The 20,775-nt window shown below is 43.1% G+C and overlaps 1 protein-coding gene across 7 annotated transcripts in view; it reads right to left on the reverse strand.

Moving 5' to 3' along the window:
• Positions 1 to 20,775, reverse strand: part of PHC3 (polyhomeotic homolog 3) — a 189,401-nt gene that overhangs the window by 150,859 nt on the left and 17,767 nt on the right. For all 7 annotated transcript variants that reach the window (XM_088452386.1, XM_088452385.1, XM_088452384.1 and 4 more), the window contains exons 2-3: positions 19,009 to 19,141; positions 2,749 to 2,907 (exon numbers count right to left, since the gene is read on the reverse strand). In XM_088452386.1, the coding sequence (XP_088308512.1) occupies positions 2,749 to 2,907; positions 19,009 to 19,119 (270 nt within the window). In that variant the 5' untranslated portion in view covers positions 19,120 to 19,141. The remainder of the gene's footprint in view (positions 1 to 2,748; positions 2,908 to 19,008; positions 19,142 to 20,775) is intronic.

Genomic DNA, 20,775 nt, shown 5'->3' on the forward strand with positions numbered 1-20,775 from the left:
AACAGGCCACCAGTGAGGATTATAGCGTCACACTAAACTGGAAAACAGCCGCGCGGCTGGAACTTTAGTCGGACTAAACAGAGAGCTGATCTGAATAGCTTCGGGCGCTCCCTCCAGCACTAATCAATTGAATCGCCCCCAAATTGACAGTAATTATTAATGCTCAACAGTTTAAACAGCCTATTCTGAATGTTCAACTGTTTTATTCACTTAAGGACCTATCCATTACCCGACTTTGTGAACAATCCGACCAAAACCAGGAGGTTTTGGTCGCATTGTTCACAAAGTCGGTTCACAAAGTAACGTAATGGATAGCCGGCAAGGACCAGCGACCTTGCCGTCCCCGACTATCTACTGAACATACCGGCAACCTGACGACGCTCGTCAGTTTCGGCATGTTCAGAGATAGGAGGTCGGGCTCCTGCACTAAATGACGTTCAGTCCTTCAGGTCGCCTAGTGGATAGGCCCCTTTACACTGTCGTCCACTTAAATGTTTATTCATTAAAAAATAATTCAAATTAAACAGCCTATTTTGATCTCCTATTCTGTATCTGTTTCAACCTACATCATCTGCACATATAACTATTTAGTCACAACAGAGGCTATTTTATACACTCTCTGATATTCATACATGCTAGTTTAACAGTCCCCTATCTGCTGTGAACCCCCCCCCACAACCCCCCGTCCCATACTTACCCTGACTGCAGGTCCTCCTCTCCTAAAGCTGTCTAGTCTCCTTTGCAATTGGAGCCGTTGGGGAGGGCGCATTGAGGAGACAAGACAGCCTTACACCATTGTTATTTAGATATATAGGCCCCATCCCCACATAAAATAGTTACCTAAAGCTACAGTCTTCCCATTGGTGATTAGATGAATGCAAACATAGCAGATGTATCTGCAAATCTATCCACAGCTTCTGTTGGGGGACCTCTGAGGCGGACACCAAGACTGAGCACCATATTTATAACATAAGTGCTGGGTACAGAAATACTTTAGATCTTCCCAGAGCATGTACTGCTGGCACTGATCGCAAAATACGCACTATAGCGCAGTGTTACGCGCTACAGAAAACTGGGGACCCAGTTTTTAAAACTGATCGGGTCCGGCAGGATGCGCTGGTGCTGGGTGTGCTGCAGTAGTCAATCGTAGCGCGGCGGCGTCTCTCCGGCCAACTGCCCTCAACGTCTGAGTCCTGAACCTCCTCTTTCCCGCCAGCGTGCACTCTGCAATGTATCCATTCCCGGCAGAGATAACCGGGGAGAGTAAAGAAGTGGGCAAGCCAGCATAAGTTGGGCAGCAGCAGAAAGGAGCGTGGTTCCTGCAGGCTGGCCAGGAGGCAGAGCATCAGAAGTAGAAGCAAATTGAGCAGGTCTCTGATAAAGGATGACGGCATCACCTGTACAGAAGTCCGGTGGCGATTTGGCTGCAGCAGCGTGGTCACTGGTGCCGGAACCCTCTAGCAGCCTGCGCTCCTTCAGCCAGCTGAGCTCTCTGCACGCAGGAGGCGGGGAGGTGGACACTGCATGGAGCAGAAGGGAGCTGTAGGTGGACAACAGTGACCCAGCCAAGTAAAGGAGGTAACCACTGCCCCTAGTGTTATCTATCCTTACTCCCTCCCTACCCCCAGTACTGTCCCCAGTATTGCCTGACCCCGACCCCTCTTTGCCCCCCAGTACTGCTCTAGCTGCTATCTACCCTTACCCCCCTACCCCCAGTACTGCCAGCCCCTAACCTATTTCTTGCCCTGAGTACTGCCCCAGCTGTTATATACCCGTTCCCCCTCCCTGTCCCTCATACTGCCTCAGCTGCTATCTACACTTGCCCCCTCCCTACCCTCAGTGCTGCCCCAGCTCCTATCCTGACCTGCTCCCTACCCCCAGCACTGCCCCTAACACCCTCCATGCCCCCCAGCACTGCCCTAGCTGCTATCTACCCTTACCACCTTCCTATCCACAGGACTGCCTGCCCCTAAACCCCTCCTTGACCCCCAGTACTGTGCTAGCTACTATCTACCCTTGCCCCCCTCCCTACCCCCAGTTCTTCCTGCCACTAACCCCTTCCTTGCCCCTTAAGTACTGCACCAGCTGCCATCTACCCTTGCCCCAAGCACTGCCTGCCACTAGCCCCCTCCTTGTCCCCCAGCACTGTCGAAACTGTCTGCTCTCACCCCCCATAATATGTTATGGGACTTAGAATCAGTGGCTTAGAAACTCAATTTTTGAAAGTGAGGGGTCCCTGGGACCCACAATTTTTTTTAATCTGCGCGATCACTGACTGGTATATTATGTATGCTGGCTATTACCATCATCAATGATTGAATTATGTGTTATTGTGTTCTTTGTGTTCTAAGGCACATGAGATCTTATATCACAATGGAGAACTAGTTATTGAATTAATAAATAAAAACACAGTATAAAATGTGAAGACTTGTCCTATATATTAAAAAATATTGCTTTAGGGTTTCTGTAATTTGTTGGTATTTTACGTAGGTTTTCCTGCTATATAGGTGATAAATGAATATGCAAGTCATGTGGCCCTGACACAATTTTGAATACTTGCGCTCTGATTTAATATTATTATTATCCTTTATTTAAATGGTGCCACAAGGGTTCCGCAGCGCCATAGCAGAAATAGTAGGATAAATGCTCTAAAAGCAGGACTTTCAACCTGCCTGGCTAATACATATTGGCCATTACATTTGACTGCATTTTCTCTACACATGGTGGGACAGTAGTAAAATAAAGTACCTGCTGGACAGAGGCAAGACTCTGGAGCTGAGCGCTGCTCAGGTGCTGTTGCTGCAGAGCTGCTGTCTGTAGCATTAGGTGTTGCTGTTGGGCTGCATACATCTGCTGAAGATACTGAGCTGCCGAGCTTGGAGGACGATTCAACGCTTGTTGTATAACCTACGATTGCATGACAAAAATAATATAAGAAACAAAACACTTGTTCATATTTAAATATTGAAAATATATCAGCGGATAGAGTCTAAAGCTGGGTACACATGTAAAGATTTTCTGTCCAACCATTCAACTAGTTGATTGGCTGGAATGAAAATCTGGTAACATATGGGAGTAAATGATAATCAGCAATTTGCTCCTAAATGCCAGAAAACAGATGAAAATGGACGTTCAGACAAGTTTGTTAACTGTTTGATCTAACAATTTGTTCAAACAGTTTTTGTCCATTTTCCGACGTTTGGGAGCAAATTGCTGATTGTCATTTGCTTTCATACCTTACCAGATTTTCATTCCAACCAATCAACTAGTTGGATGGTTGAAAGGAAAATCTTTATGTGTGTACCCAGCTTAATGGTGCATACACACGGTCAGATTTTCCTTCAGATTTGTACAATAACGATTTTAAAAATCGTTCATATCTGAAAAAAAATCTGACATGTGTCCCTGCAACGATGAACGATGCGCGTTCCCGTTTGTCAGATAACGATATCTGACATCTGATGTGTTTGCAGTCAGATTTGTCAGTTTTACATTCATTTTAATACTGTCAAAAATCGTTCATAGTTCATGAAATCGTTGGTAAAATCGTTCAAATCATTAGTCATTTATCATTCGTAGTTCATCGTTCATCTGACAGATCTGACCGTGTGTATGCACCATAACATGTGGATCATTTCATCGTTATTGGATTAATACTAAAATAACAGAAAAGGTTGGATACTTACAAAAGAAATTCCCCAAAAAACTTTCAGTTGGATTTTAAAGACTGATAGCAAGCTCCAAGGAGCAGGGCCCTCCACCTTCATGTTTTTTCAGCCCATTTCCCTTGCACACCAGCGACACTCTACACCTCCTCTTTGGGCTCTGCCCCTGTACTCCACTCCTTCATTGCTTTTGCTCCTCTTTCAGCATCTCTAAACCGGTTAGTTGCGCCCACGCTAATGGGTACAGTTTTCAGCCTTCGGTGAATATTCCTCTTGCACCACTTCCTTCTGTAGCTGTACTCTGTATTGAGGATTGTGGTGCTGTTATCTACTTTACTGTAATGATACAGTACTGTACTGTTTTACCAGGTGCTGTCTATTTGTCTACCCCATGTACGGAGCTGTGGAGCACTTACAGTATATAGATAAAATGTAATAATAAGCAAAAGATTTAAGGCTCAATATTATCTTGCTCAATAAACCCTCCTAATATTGGATCAAATACTATTTTACTTGTCATTTACCAAAAGTGGTGACATGTAATTTTATCTTGATATATGTAAATCTTTTATTCCATGCATTATTATTTCTTCTATTTTACTAGTATTAGTTATTCCCATCACAATATCTTGCCGGACACATAAATAACAGGAAGCTTCCTGCATATATAGTCATTTTTTCATTCAGTAATTTTTATCTTTATGGTAGCATCTCTTTGGAAATAAGAATGCATGGAAAGGAAGGGCTGTCAACTAGTGCTATGGTCTTCAATCTGACGATAAGGGGTATAATTAATAAAGTGCGGGTTTATAGAAGTCACATTCTACTTATTTATCTACCACCTTTTAGAAGATAATAGCCAGCATCTGAATAGTTGCTATGGGCAACACCTCCACTCCTATAGGCCCACACTTTAGTATATATACACCCCTTTGACTTGCCTCGCAGCTAGATAGATAGCTGGTGCAATCTCAGCAGTAAACCATGGAAGAGGGAGGAGGAAGGAGGGAAGTGTTTGAACAGATATGACACACTTTCAATACATAAATGTTGCATAAATTACAAAATATATTTTTCCAGGACTTGGAAAGGTGAGCTGGGTCAATCCATAGTAACTAACGTTACAAAGTAACATAGCAAGTATATGCATGGCTATCAACAGCAAAAGGAATTTATGTGAAATTAATTTTATTTACTGAGAAAGTAATAAGACAGGTCATGCTTTAAACAAAAAATACTGTATACAGGAATTGCTAATTGTTTGCTATGTCACTTTGTAAAGTGAGTTACCATGGTATGACCCAGCTATGGAAATGGTTAAGTCCATTTTCTGTACAATAATTCTGTTTAGTATTAGTGGCATAACGAGGGACGGCCAAGCGAGGCACGTATCCTGGGCGCATTGGCAGGCCCGGCAGATGGGGGCCATGGCATACAGTACCGTTTTAACTTCCAGTTACTGGATCCACGAACTCTTCCTAGTGGCGAAACAAGGGGGCTGAGGGCGATCGACCACCCTAACACAGCCTATAATAGCTTCGCTCGCTGGTCTGGGAGTCAAACTCACTACGATTACCACTAAACACATTCCCAGACAGCAGCAGCTTGGGCAGCGGAAGTGTGTGTGTGTCTGTGTTGGAGCCTGAGCACAGTGAAATCGCTCCATCTCCGACCTATCTGCTGGGAAAAATAGACCGCTTTCACATTTACGTAATTTCCGGCAGCTGGAGCGGGCAGGGGTGCTGTTCACTGCAAGGGAGATGGGATGGTCTCCAGGAATAGGGTGAGTATGGGAGTCGGGGGAAAAGTTGCTTGACAATTTCATTTTGTGCAGAACAAAGCCCATAAATGTGCCCATACTGTAAATTTCAATATGGATGTTTTAGGGTATGTTTTAGGGGGTTGGGTACGGGATGCCGGCTCTTAGGATCCCGGCAGTTAAAATCCAGACGCCGGCATCCCATCAGAATTAGGATACCGACACCTGCCGGTAGGTACCCTAACCTTCCCCCCCTCTCCCTACCCTCCCTTCCTCAGTGGCTAAACCTAACCCTCGCCCTAGTGCCTAAACCCACTACTTACCTTCGAGATGCCGGTGCCGGGATTCTGACAGGTGTCAGGATTCCGGTGCCGGATTTCTAATTGCCGGCATCCCATGATTATGGCCGCATCCTGTTTTAGGTGCCATAATTTGTAACTTAGCTACACATTTTTTCCACCCCCAACACTGTGAAATATTTTTAATCTAGTTTACTTTAAATGCTTTATATCTCACTGATATCTCTCTCTTTCTTATGCTGCCCACTCTATTTCTCTCTTACACCACTCCCATTCTATCTCTCTGCCTCTTACCCCCTGTACTCTTGCATGCTCTCTTACCCCACCCCATTCTCTCTTTCTCCTCTGTCCCCACTTTCTCTGTTCTGGTTTGAGAGAAAATATAGGGAGTAATTATTTATACATTTGTGAACATGCTTTAGGTATGTGTGTACGTTTAGGGTTTCAAAAACTGGGTACGTGGTAACAGAAAAAACAAACTAATAAAAATAAATAGATATCTATCTATACGAAAAATCCATGTGGCCACCAAATCTAGATAAAACCCAGTAAAGGGGAGGAGTCTGCATCAGAAAGGGGAGGTGCCAGGTCAGGATTATTCTTTAAATCTACCCCCTAAAAGAAAAGTCTAGATCCGCCCCTGCTTCTCCCTGACATCACAGCTACCTCCCATGCAGTCAGTGAACACTTGCACCCTGACTGCAAGGGAATTAGCCATGATGTCAGGGGGAGGTAGCTGCTGCTGGCCATAGTCAGCGCAATAAAGTTTTGTCTGTTTTTTTTCATCGTGGGAGAGGGTTGCAACTTGCATGGTGGCTGAGGGGTACTAAGGTGACACAGGGGCATGGTAGCTGAGGGGGTAACGGAGTGACACAGTGGGCATGGTTGCTTGGGGGTAATGGAGTGCCTTGGACCACTGATATTTATGAACACCTCTCTAGACCACCAGGTTGTTGGGCACTAGACCCATGGGGGTAATCAGGTCTTAGCCCTGTGACACGGATAGGCAGATATTAGGCCCACGCTCCTGAAAATGACCCTGGGCAATCGGCATAATGTGTATAAATAGGAACTGCACTAAGTTATTAAGATAAATCCACAGTAATGAAACGAACTTGAACTTCCATAAATACAGCCATATCAGGGTCTATATTATTTTGACTAAGTGGAGGAATTACTCCCACATTGTATTTTTCACCATATACACTGACAACTAAGGGGATATTAATTTACTATACCATTTATTCATCTGTTCTAGGACGCCAGAATTATAGCTATGAGAGATTTGTAATTGAAACAATAAGACCAATAAGCCATTATATGCTTATATAATATATATAGCCAAAGTTTTGAGAATGACACAAGTATTGGTTTTCACAAAGTTTGCTGCTTCAGTGTTTTTAGACCTTTTTGTCAGATGTTACTATGGTATACTGAAGTAAAATTACAAGCATTTCATAGTGTATCAAAGGCTTTTATTGACAATTACATTAAGTTTATGCAAAGAGTCAATATTTGAAGTGTTGACCCTTCTATTTCAAGACCTCTGCAATTCGCCCTGGCATGCTGTCAATCAACTTCTGGGCCACATACTGACTAATGGCCACCCATTCTTGCCTAATCAATGCTTGGAGTTTGTCAGAATTTGTGGGTATTTTTTTGTCCACCCGTCTCTTGTGGATTGACCACAAGTTCTCAATGGGATTAAGGTCTGGGGAGTTTCCTGGCAATGGACCCAAAAACAAGAGCTTACCTTTGTTATCTCTGTTTCTACGAAGTCCATAGGGTCCACAGGGTTGACCTTGGGGTATAGGTTGGGAACCAAATCCGGGCACCACGCAGTTAAAGCTTTCAGCTCCCAGGATGCACTGGGCCCACTCTCCCTATGACCCCACCCCCAAGCCAGAGGCACCTCAGTTTGTAAGTAGCCAAAGGCCGGAGGAGGAAAGAAAGAGAGAGAGAAGACTGGAACACTCACGAACCATACTCACAGAGAAGGAGACGGGAAACCGGTGACCAGTAACACAGCCCATATGAAGCCAGGTGCGTCAGGGCGGGCGCCCTGTGGACCCTATGGACTTTGTAGAATCAGAGATCTCTTGTTTTCTACTTCAGGGTCCATAGGGGGTCCACAGGGTTGACCTTGGGGATGTCCCAAAGCAGTTCAACCAAGGGTGGGGACACTCCTGTGTTGAGAGGAGAATACGTTGCCCAAAAGGAAGCATCCTGAGAGGCAAAGGAAACCAATGCCTAGAACCTTAAAAAAATGTGGACAGAAGACCACGTGGCCACCTAGTAAGGCAGAACAGCCGAGGCGCCACAGCGAGCCGCCCACGAGGGGTACACGGCCTGAGAAAAACAAGCATCAACAACAGAAAGGCCTACCCATGGGTAGGCCCCTGAGGAAGACATACGAAGCCATCCAGTCAACAACTGGTTATAGGCCGGCCATCATTTCCTGTGAAAACCAGAACAGCATCCAGTTCACGGCAGAGCCGACTGGGAAGTAACCACACGGCGTATACCACGCCATATTGCGTTGTGTAGAAAACGACATTAACCCTGGGTGGCTTTGTGGTAATCCCTGCAAGGGAAATGACAGACTGTTGTGGCACCAGGGGGAATTCATGTACTGTGAAAAACCCCTGCAAGGAGCGATAGTCTGTGTCACAGGGGTAGTGCAAGAAATTGCGAGATACCCTGAGATGAAAAGGGCAGTATGGTGAAGTAACCCCAAGTGAGTTACAACAATGGGGCCCGCCCGGCAATATGCAATTTAGAGGATCCCGAGAAACAAACCGCCCAAGGGGGTTGTGGAAGAGGCCTGGCACTAGATGGCGCCGCATACATAACCCTTTATGAGTCAAATCGTCCGCACTAACACCTGCAGCACATGACTTGCAGGACAGCAAAAAAAGGGTGCAGTATAACGCTCTATCTCCTGGTCAGACCCATCTGACCAACCCTCTTGGCGGAAATATCAAGCAGCGCAATACCGGTCCTGACTGATGCTAAGATTAGCTGCAGGGACCCATTTTCAGCGTATGCAAAACACAGTTCCACCTAAAATATGGCAACGTGCAGCACGCAACAGTATGTGACAAACCTCACAAATATTAACAAGTATATATATGTGAGGTCTCAGAACCACCCTAAGTACAGCTGTATTAGGGCAGATTGTAAAGAAAAGGGATAGATATACACTGACAGGTGAAAGAATAAAGTACAGACAGTCAGCACTAGCAGAAGTCACATCCAATGCAGATATATACTGTATATATATATATATATATACATACATAAGCATGACATAATATACTGCACTATGGCCCTCATTCAGAGCCGCTCGTTAGCGGCAGTACGCTCGTTCCGAGCGATGTTTGCACATCTGCGCATGCGTACGGTTTTTAGTACGCATGCGCGAACCAGTCAGTGCGGCCAAAAATCGTTGGTACGCAATATAGCGAGTGCCTGCTATTTTGAATGACAGAATGAGGCGTATGTGGGTGGTAACAGGGGAAGGTGCTTGAAAATGGGGAGTGGAGATCCGAACGCAGGCGTGCTTAAAGGTCAAAACGGGCGTTTTATGGGTGTGTATATTTAAAACAGCAGCGTCATTGTTCACGTCACTGGGTTATTTTATAGCCAGAACTGCTCGCAAATTTGTGGTAGCAAACACCAACCACAAGAATAGCGAGCAGTTCATACGCTGGTCGATGTACTCGATTAATCTAATAAATAGCGGACATGACGTAGGATGCGAGCGGCCAGGGGGCGTTTTTAACAAATAAACGAGCGTATGTTTTGCTCGCTCGTTCAGACTTAGAGGTGTGAACAGACTACAATGTGCGTACGGATCATTTGAATAGCCACCCCTTGTTTTTAAACGAACGACCGCAAATAGCGAACGGCTCTGAATGAGGGCCTATGTCGCTACATTCAACTGCCCAGATTCAGAGTCTGGGAAGGCTATAGCGCTGTGTACACTCACCTAATGGTGAGGGACGCAGGGGGACTGGACCAAGCGCCATTCTAGAGATCTGCTGCTGCACCATCAGAGAAAATGGCCGCTGGAGACCTCAGAAGCAGCGCGGCCCGCAGAGGAAGCAGCTCAGCGACGCCAGACTTTAGACACTGAAAGTCGCGCTGAGCTGAGGGGAGGAGCCGCTACAACAGGGAAGTTCCTGGTGGTCTAGTGGACACAAGGGATATGGGGGGCCCGCCGCCACTGCCGGCGTCTCCGGTCTGTCTCCAGAGACCGGAGGCACAGGGCTGCATTTCCAATGCGCGGATCACAGCAAACAGTGATCCGCGACCTTACCTGCTCCCCGTGGACCCGGCAGCAGTCCTGGGCGCCCGCAGAGTCCGGCTAGTACAGACTCTGGGGTCCCGCTGAGATCCCCAGATCTGTACGGGCGTCTCAGCGCCGGCGGGGTGACGGAGCTGCAGCTAGAAAGTCCAAAGTAGAAAAAAAAAACTTTGACTTAAAAAAATTAAATAAAGCTTAGGGGCTGCTAATCAGCCCCCCCTGCGATAACGGTGACCTGACTCTGGCCGGGCACCAACTTAAACTGAGGTGCCTCTGGCTAGGGGGTGGGGTTATAGGGAGAGTGGACCCAGTGCATCCTGGGAGCTGAAAGCTTTAACTGCGTGGTGCCCGGATTTGGTTCCCAACCTATACCCCAAGGTCAACCCTGTGGACCCCCTATGGACCCTGAAGTAGAAATTTCGATATTTTGATCCCCGGGCCACTTAGTTATTACTTTTGCCTTATGGCAAGGTGCTCCATCATACTGGAAAAGGCATTGTTCGTCACCAAACTGTTCTTGGATGGTTGGGAGAAGTTGCTCTTGGAGGATGTTTTTCTACCATTCTTTATTCATGGCAATTGTGAGTGAGCCCACTCCCTTGGCTGAGAAGCAACCCCACACATGAATGGTCTCGGGATGCTTTACTGTTGGCATGACACAGGACGAAGACTTTTGGAGACTTTATCTAGTTAGATAAATTATTATTATGCATATTTTTATCAAGTGCATATATTTAGATGTGTACCCATATTAGTGTACAGGTGAGATTTAGCTAAATATGAACTTACCTGTTGTCACGATTGGTGTCTGAGTTACCTGACTCAGGTGTTGAACTGGATTCAGCGGAATAAGAACCATGGATGAGGTAAATAGCTCTATTTGCATAAGAATTGTATGGCAGTGAGAACTGCCTTTGATGATAGGAACAGGAAACTTGTAATGTTGGAGTGGAACCAGTAGAAAACTTGGAGGAACCGGACTGGGACCGTCAGGAAGGCTTGCTGAACTGGACGGGATAAAAGTAGGTAGGTTGCAGAATTAGACTGAGAACCAATAGATAACTTGGAGGAACCGGACTGGCACCGGCAGGTAGGCTTGCTGAGCTGGACGGAATACCAGTAGGTAGGCTTGCAGAATTGGATTGAGAACCAATAGATAACTTGGAGGAACCGGACTGGCACCGGCAGGTAGGCTTGTTGAGCTGGGAGGGATACCAGTAGGTAGGCTTGCAGAATTGGACTGAGAACCAGTAGATAACTTGGGGGAACCGAACTGGGACCGGCAGGAAGGCTTGCTGAATTTGACTGTGAACCAGTAGGATTTCTGGATGCGCCAGGTGTAGCTATTAGCAGGATTGCTGAATGAACTGGTCTGGGAACCAGCAGGATTTCCGGATGCACCAGGCATAGCTATTAGCAAGATTGCTGACTGAACTGGTCTGGGAACCAGCAAGATTTCCGGATGCGCCAGGTATAGCTATTAGTAGGATTGCTGAATGAACTGGTCTGGGAACCAGCAAGATTTCTGGATACGCCAGGTATAGCCGTTAGCAGGATTACTAGATGAACTGGTCTGGAACCAGCAGGATTTCCGGATATGCCAGCTATAGCTGTTAGCAGGATTACTAGATGAACTGGTCTGGGAACCAGCAGGATTTCCGGACACACCAGGGGTTGCTGCCAGCAGGAGCCTGGGATACACTTTTACACAGAGAGACAGATACAGCACAATCTGTACACCATGGGAAGTAACAAGATGTTCAGGACTTGAATGCTATCAGAGGAGGATGTTTATACTATGGGTCTCGCAGGAATTGGTGGATACAGTCAGGTGGTCTAGCAGTAGCATTCTGAGTGGTGGAGGGCACAACATGCAGAGGGAGCAAACATATCTGCAGTACTGAGAGTCAGAACTACACCTGCGATTCCAATCAAGACTGGCAGTGTTCACAGACAGGAAAGGACCCAGGTGAATAATCAATGTGAAATATGCTGTCAAAATCATCCATGAAGATTTAAAAATAAATTAAATAAATATGGCTTGATTGTATGTTATCTTATGGTTTTTTACTGAATTTACACTGGTAAAATTTATATACTGAGAATCTGCAACACTGTTTCTTTTTAAAGAGATTGTCGTGATATTGAAACTGTTGCAGTATTCAGTCTAGTGTACCAGCCATTTTATTTTAAAGTGCTTAATAGTTTCCCAATTAAACTTATTATAATACTATATAGCCAATTAGGAGGTATTTTTGGGTGGTTAACAAATGATCTATGACTCCAATAATAATAGAGACACATACAACCAAGCCATATTTCTTTAATTTATTTTTAAATCTTCATGGATGATATTGACAGCTTTTAATAACAGAAATAACAGTAATATTTTATAAGGATTAATTAGTGCGCCAACAAAGAGGACATTCTTGTTTTCTCTCTTTCGTCTACCCAATTGTTTCGTGTCCTCTGGCAGCACCCCCAACCGCTCTATCAATAATACAATTGGTGATTTGTTATTTGGGTTTTACTATTGACCAAAGACTAATAAACATATTGACTTGTGCAGAAGTTTCCCATTCCCCCATTTCCCTTTATCATTTTGAATAATCAATGTGTAAAGGAGAGCACAGTCCAAATACATACACAGAAGTGTTGCAGCCAGCATGAACAGGACAGATCTCGTAGGCGAATTACACATACAGATCCACGGGACAGTTGACAGGGGTAAGACTCAAGGTAAAAGGGGAAAAACTAGCCAGTGTTGTGACACCTGTTTTGATGTGGATGTATTTATGAAAGTTCAAGTTAGTTTCATTACTGTGGATGTATCTTAATAACTTAGTGGAGTTCCTATTTGCAAGATCTTATGTGTTTGTTTATCATGAAAATTCCTGGGATACGACACTTGGCCAATGGCAGAGCTAACCAGCTGCTCTGATTGACTTGAATAACAGTCACTTACTAAGAACAAGTGTTCGGATACAGAGAACATCCATCAACCTAAGTAATACTGTGACAGGCCAGCGAATGGTATATAAGAGCTGTTAACCTGGGAGACTGGTTGATCCTATGATTAAGTTGTTGTAGCGAAACGCACGTCAGGAGACACACAGTGCACGCTATCTAGTGTGCACTATGTTTTAATTTATACCTATTCTGTTTAAAAATCACCATGATATTGTTTGCTATATTGTGAATGGAGGGTGTATGTTAGATGGCGGAACCTGACAAGCAGGAACACGTGACCCGGTGTATCCACTGCATGCTATTGAGAAACATTGTATCAACTAGTTGTGTAACAATATGCAGTGAGATACACAGAGTTGGGTCGTCTGTTTAAACCTGCATTTCTACTTAGGGTGACCACCACTGCCAACCGTATTAACTGCCTACAGACATGGGTAATTAGTCAGCCTGCAGACGATTGTTAAAATAGTAAAACACTCACCTTATGAAAATGAGTACTGTTTCATAAGAATTCACACTAGAAAATGCAGAATAGTGATAGTTGACATTGCTCCCCTACTGGATACATTAAAAGTGGGGAGAACAATCTGTGCTCACCAACAAGTTATTGACCTTTGATTGTATGAGCAAAACAATTTAGTACAGGTTGAGTCTCCATATCCAAAATGTTTGGGACCAGGGGTATTTTGGATAACGGAATATTCCGTATTTTTGAATAATTGCATATCATAATGAAAAATCTTGGGAATGGGACCCAAATATACACACAGAATGCATTTATGTGTTATATACACCTTATACACACAGCCTGCAGGTAACGTTATACAATATTTTCAATAATTTTGTGGCTCAAGCAAAGTTTGTGTACATGCATGAAATTCATTTATGTTTCATATACACCTAATACACACAACTTGAAGGTAATTGTATACAATATCTTTAATAATTTGTGCCTTAGACAAAGTTTGTGTACATTGAACCATCAAAAATGAAAGGTTTCATTATCTCAGTCATGTCAAAATAATTCCGTATTTCGGAATATTCCGTATTTCGGAATATTTGGATATGGGAGACTCAACCTGTATATTTGTTACACAGTTCCCTATCAGCAGAACGAACTTGGGATTTGCATAAATTCCTCTAAGGTTTTTGTCAAATAAACCGACATTAGCGCAATATAATAAACTGTTATTGCCACTTTGTGGGATTTGCATCAATTCCTAATGGATTGCATTTCATAGACTCACAGGAGGAAGGAACTTGGAATCTGTTAGAATAATATGAGCGTCATGCATGGGATTGGTCAGAATTCCTGAAGACTTAGGAATCTGCCTATACATATTGAAATTTAATGTCATTCCTCATTAACATCATACACACAGAATTTCATCTATATGTGGGACTGTGTTATCTAAGATTATCATGGGTCAATTTGGTGAAACAGAAACGTCACTCATTAGAGCAATATAACTTACCATCTATATGATGACATCTGAGGATCACATGCAAATTTTTAATTGCTCTGTTTGCATATTGTCAATTGTGGTGGCAATGAAGGTAGAAGAGTGAACCCTTGGGACATTATTTAACTCACGTTAAATTAATTGGAATACATGTGATATGTCCCTAGATCTACAGACACCCAGAGGATAGATTATCTAGAACAAATATTATGATGACAATTAAGAATCACACAGGAATTTGGTGACAACACCATTTTTATTTTTGTTTCATTTGGATTATATTTAATTGATTTTCTCACTATTGTATGCTTATTTTATATTTCGCAGGCAACAATTTTTTATTAAAGATAATAAAGGTTATATTTTATTTGTCATAATTTCCCCAATTCAGTTGACGTTAACACTGTCAAGTTGTATAGAATCATAGATCATAAGTCCGTGAGTGCCCCACTAAGGAATAACTTTCTTCTTTTTGTGCTATTTATATTGTGATACTTATTCCAGAGTGCACCTCCTTCAAAGACATAATAATACTAAACAGTGGTACATATTGAGGATTAAGGATGCTGGTTGTTACAAGGAAGGACTTCTGATATATATATATATATATATATACATACATATACACACATACACACACAGTATATACAATGCATCGCAAAAGTATTCACCCCCCTTTGCATTTTTCATGTTTTGTTGCCTCACAACCTGAAATTAAAATGGATTGTTTGAAGGTATGCATCATTTCATTCACAGAACATGCCTACAACTGTGAAGTTGTGTTTTTTTTATATTGTGAATCAAACAACATTTAGGACAACAGAAAACTTCAGCGTGCATAACTATTCACCCCCCTAAAGTCAGTACTTTGTCGAGCAACCTTTTGCATCAATTACAGCTGCAAGTCGCTTTGAATAAGTCTCTATGAGCTTGTCACATTTTGCCCCTGGGATTTTTACCCATTCCTCAAGGCAAAACTGCTCCAGCTCTTTCATGTTGGATGGTTTCCGCTTGAGAACAGCAATCTTCAAGTCTGACCACAGATTCTTAATTGGATTGAGATCTGGGCTTTGACTAGGCCATTCCAACACTTTTAAATGTTTCCCCTTAAACCACTGGAGTGTTGCTTTAGCAGTATGCTTCGGGTCATTGTCCTGCTGGTAGGTGAACCTCCGTCCCAGTCTAAAATCACAGGCAGACTGAAACAGGTTTTGCTCAAGAATATCCCTGTTTTTAGCACCATCCATCTTTCCCTCGACTCGAATCAGTTTCCCAGTCCCTGCTGCTGAAAAACATCCCCACAGCATGATGCTGCCACCACCATGTTTCATTGTTGGGATGGTGTTCTTGGAGTGATGGGATGTGTTGGGTTTGCGCCAGACATAGCGTTTTCCTTGGTGGCCGAAAAGTTAAATTTTAGTCTCATCTGACCAGAGCACCTTCCTCCATACATTTGGGGAGTCGCCCACATGCCTTTTGGCAAACTCAAATCATGTGTCTTCTTATTTTTAGCACTAAGTAATGGCTTTTTTTCTGGCCACTCTTCCATAAAGCCCAGCTCTATGGAGTGTACGGCTTATTGTGGTCACATGCACAGATACACCAGTCTCTGCTGTGGAACTCTGCAACTCCTTCAGGGTTACCTTTGGTCTCTGTGCTGCCTCTCTGATTAATGCCCTCTTTGCCTGGTCTGTGAGTTTTGGTGGGCGGCCCTCTCTTGGCAGGTTTGTTGTGGTACCATGTTCTTTCCATATGATGATGATGGATTTGATGGTGCTCTGGGGGATCATCAAAGATTTGGATATTTGTTTTATAACCCAACCCAGAATTGTACTTCTCAACAACTTTGTCCCTGACTTGTTTGGAGAGCTCCTTGGTCTTCATGGTGTGGTGCCTCTTGCTTAGTGGTGTTGCAGCCTCTGGGGCCTTTCAGAAACGGTGTGTTTATACTGACAGATCATGTGACACTTAGATTTCACAAAGGTGGACTTCGTTTCACTAATTATGTGACTTCTGAAGGTAATTGGTTGCACCAGAACTGTTGAGGGGCTTCAGAGCAAAGCGGGTTATTACATATGCACATGCCAATTTTAAGAATTGTATTTATAAATATTTTTTTTATATATCTTTTTCTTATTTCACTTCACCAAATTAGACTATTTTGTGAAGATCCATCACATCACAATCACACTGAAATAAAATTCAGATAAAAAAAATAAATAATACAGGTTGTAATGTAACAAAAAGGTAAAAAGCCAAGGGGGGGTGAATACTTTTGCAGGGCACTGTAAATAGCAGAAATGACCATGTTCCAATAAGTCTGATCCTTGTGCTACACAGAAATACATTTAGAATAGGACAGGGCAATTGTGTGACTGCTGTATCTAAAGATATGCTCCCTACTGCTGCTTAATCAGCTGACTGTGTTTATAGTTGTGTCCCTAATAATTGACAAGTGACAATCTTTGTACATTCCTTGCCGATATTCAGACATGTGAAATTGGGAAAAATAAGCCCTGCCCAAACCATGACCTGTTCTGACCAGGAAAATTATTTTTTCTTCTTTAGGGTCCATAGGGCTCCACAGGGGAGACAATGGTGGTGTTGGTGGGACACCAACAGCAAAGCTTTTCAATCCCAGGTTGCTCCGGTCCTTCCCTCTATACCCGGCTCGTTGTCGTACTGACAATGACTAAAATTTAACTTTTCGGCCACCAAGGAAAACGCTATGTCTGGCACAAACCCAACACATCCCATCACTCCAAGAACACCATCCCCAACAGTGAAACATGGTGGTGGCACCATCATGCTGTGGGGATGTTTTTCAGCAGCAGGGACTGGGAAACTGATTCGAGTCGAGGGAAAGATGGATGGTGCTAAAAACAGGGATATTCTTGAGCAAAACCTGGTTAAGTCTGCCTGTGATTGAGATTGGGACGAAGGTTCACCTTCCAGCAGGACAATGGCCCGAAGCATACTGCTAAAGCAACACTCCAGTGGTTTAAAGGGAAGCATTTAAATCTACAGATTGTAAGCTTATGAGCAGGGCCCTCTTACCCTTATGTATGTGTCTTACGTATGTCATGTATGTATGTCTGTTACAACCCAGTAAAATGTTAATGTTGATTCAAATTGTAAAGCGCAACGGAATTTGCTGCGCTATATAAGAAACTGTTAATAAATAAATAAATAAATTTAAATGTTTTGGAATGGCCTAGTCAAAGCCCAGATCTCAATCCAATTGAGAATCTGTGGTCAGACTTGAAGATTGCTGTTCACAAGCGGGTACTATCCAACATGAAGGAGCTGGAGCAGTTTTGTCTTGAGGAATGGGCAAAAATCCCAGGGGCAAGATGTAGCAAGCTCATAGAGACTTATCCAAAGCGACTTGTAGCTGTAATTGATGCAAAAGGTGGCTTGAAAAAGTACTGACTTTAGGGGGGTGAATAGTTATGCACGCTTGAAGTTATCTGTTATGTTGTCCTAAATGTTGTTTGATTCACAATATAAAAAATACACAACTTCACAGTTGTAGGCATGTTCTGTGAATGAAATGATGCACACCTTCAAATAATCCATTTTAATTCCAGGTTGTGAGGCAACAAAACATGAAAAATGCAAAGGGGGTGAATACTTTTGCAAGGCACTGTAGGTTTAACATGTAGAAGTTCTAATTAATTGTACTATGATTAACCCCCACATGACGTGAACAATGTCTGGATTTTTTTTGAGATATGATGGCTCTATCAGAAATAGTTTTTTTTTATTTCCAATTCCAACTATGACATTTTATCTTTCTGATCAGAAGAGAGAGGGCTTCAATTTGGTAGGAGGAGGGACATTGAGGAGTCACCTGCCTCCAATAAATATCCCCTATTCTCAACAATAACAGAACCAATGCAAAACAGCAACTAGTACAGTAATTAGTATTATTAGATCTGTTTTGCATAATTAGTTTATATTTCTTGGTATGGGAAGCCCCTATTTATGACTACATTATTATAAACAAGTTGGATATATGAACTGAATTACAGTAACCAACGTGTGTTTAAAGCTACAGTTTTCCATAGCAGTTTGATTATAGTCTCACATCTCTACTCATTACATTTGGGGAACCCTGCCATTTTCTGTTTAGGATTTTCTTCTTACCTCCGTCTACCTCCTTACATCATGACACTGCCCGCCACATTCAGTCCTGTCCTCACTAATATCACAGGAGGACAGGACACTGCAACCCACTGCTGTGAACATTCTGATGATCTGATTGGCTAAAGTTTTTTCCATTCCCACCCACTTCAAATCTGCAGCTATCTCTGAAGAGTGGGAACAGACTACTGAATACAAAAAGGTTCTCAGACCCCTAGTTAAATGCAGTGTAAAATGATAAAAATGAAGAACACTTCCTTGACATTATCAAGCAAGTTCTTTAAGCATATCAGAGACATGGGAACACCACTGATATAACAAAAGCCACACATATAACAGATCATTTTAAAACTAAGTAAAGTTTCTATATAATGTTGATTTATGGATAGTGAAATACCTGCACAGCATGGCGGTCTGAGCTGTAGACTGAGATAGGTGGAGGATGGGATACTGCGGTGCTGGTTGAAGGAGATGTTGATGATGTTGTTACAGGATGTTCATTCTCCATGTCTCCACTATGATATTTGAATCTGTCATGGAAAAATACAAAAGCGGATACACAAGTTTACAAATAAAATAAATATGAAGGGCTAGGTTTTTCTAGATAACATTGTAATTAATATTAGTCAAACAGATATTCTTACTTCTGAATTTTGTAATGGTATCCAAGACAGGCGCTACCACTAAGCAAACCTAGGCAGCTGCCTGGGGTGCCTAAAATACTGAATGAATGTTATAATGTCACAGAACCAATGTTTTCCTTTTCAAAACGGTGCCCTTTCTGGGAAAGTCAGGGGGTAGTCGCTTATCGCCTGTAAAGTCGCCAGCTGCTGCTCCTCTGTGTTGGTAATGTATTGGCAGTGCGGTGCCAGGCTATGATGCTGCAGCCTGGCACTACATAGAACAACATTCCAAACAGAAGGTAAGAAGTGGAAGTGGGAAAGCATCTAAGAGAAGAGAGGTAGTACCTGATGGGAAAGAAGGGTTATGCCACCATGTGCTCCAAGGGGACACATGGTTCCTAAGAGACTGTACTCTCAGGCAGTTTGATGCTTTGCCCTAAACTGTACATCTTATGTAAAACTAGTGCTCCCCCACATCCAAGATTTCTCTGCTTCTCTCTCCTCCGTAACTCACACCCCTGCCATATATGACTATCTACCAGCCTTCATTGATTGAAACATGTCCTGAAAACACACTTGTTACACTGACCTCATCTTTACCTGCACTATCCTTGTCTCCAGTACCCCTTCCATTTATGCTGGGTACAAACTACTAGATATATTGCATGATTGAAAGAAGAACGATATCTGGGTAGCAGCTCGGTAGGTGTGTACACCTGATGTCTGTGAACTACGTAATTCACAGACATATTAGGTTGTCCCTGCAGCACAGCCAATGCCGATATATCATGCAGATATATCGGTGCATTTGCAAGTGTGTGCGGTCTACCCGCCAACTGCCCGTACACTGGCTGCAGGAAACGCCGACACTGACATCACAACTGGTCAGGTAAATTGAAGTGCCCGCCCAGTTGTGAAGTCTGGCTTAACTTGACGGGTGAGCCGATTAGGTAAGCTATACACACTTTGGCCGGCACGACGGCAAGTAGACTGCAATGTTTTTTGAGTGTGTACCCAGCTTTACAGTCAATCCTTTTAATCTGCCCTTCCCAGGGCACTTGGCCATTGAATGCTACTGTTTTTAACGCTCACTTACGTGGCTGTCTAAACATTTTCTTTGTACAGTTTGTTTGTACCTTTTTACACCAAATTATGTGTTTCACTGCAATTTTTCCCTGGACGGCGTTATGGACATTTGGTAGTACCATATAAATAAAACATAATAATGATAGTGATATTGTTAACACTGTGTTGAGTGCATATTCTGAACTCAATGAAAGATGAGTGACAGCCATCATACGAGGCAGGGTAAAGGGGCACCGAACACACAAGCCCTATAGATTGCTTGGCAATTTGAGTGCAGAGACAAAGTTTGCATTTACCTTCCCTGCCATGTGGAAAAAAGGTCAAGGGAGTAGTTACAACAGGAATGTATGACTAATTAAATATTTTAGATAGGCCGCAAAATTAGGGACAGGGTTTAAAACAGGATCAGTTAATAAGGAAAATAGCAAATTATGGTTACCTGATAAGTACTCCAT

The sequence above is a fragment of the Taudactylus pleione genome, unplaced genomic scaffold (assembly GCF_031769625.1).
Source record: "Taudactylus pleione unplaced genomic scaffold, aTauple2 ptg000037l, whole genome shotgun sequence".
In the NCBI taxonomy this organism is placed as follows: domain Eukaryota; kingdom Metazoa; phylum Chordata; class Amphibia; order Anura; family Myobatrachidae; genus Taudactylus; species Taudactylus pleione.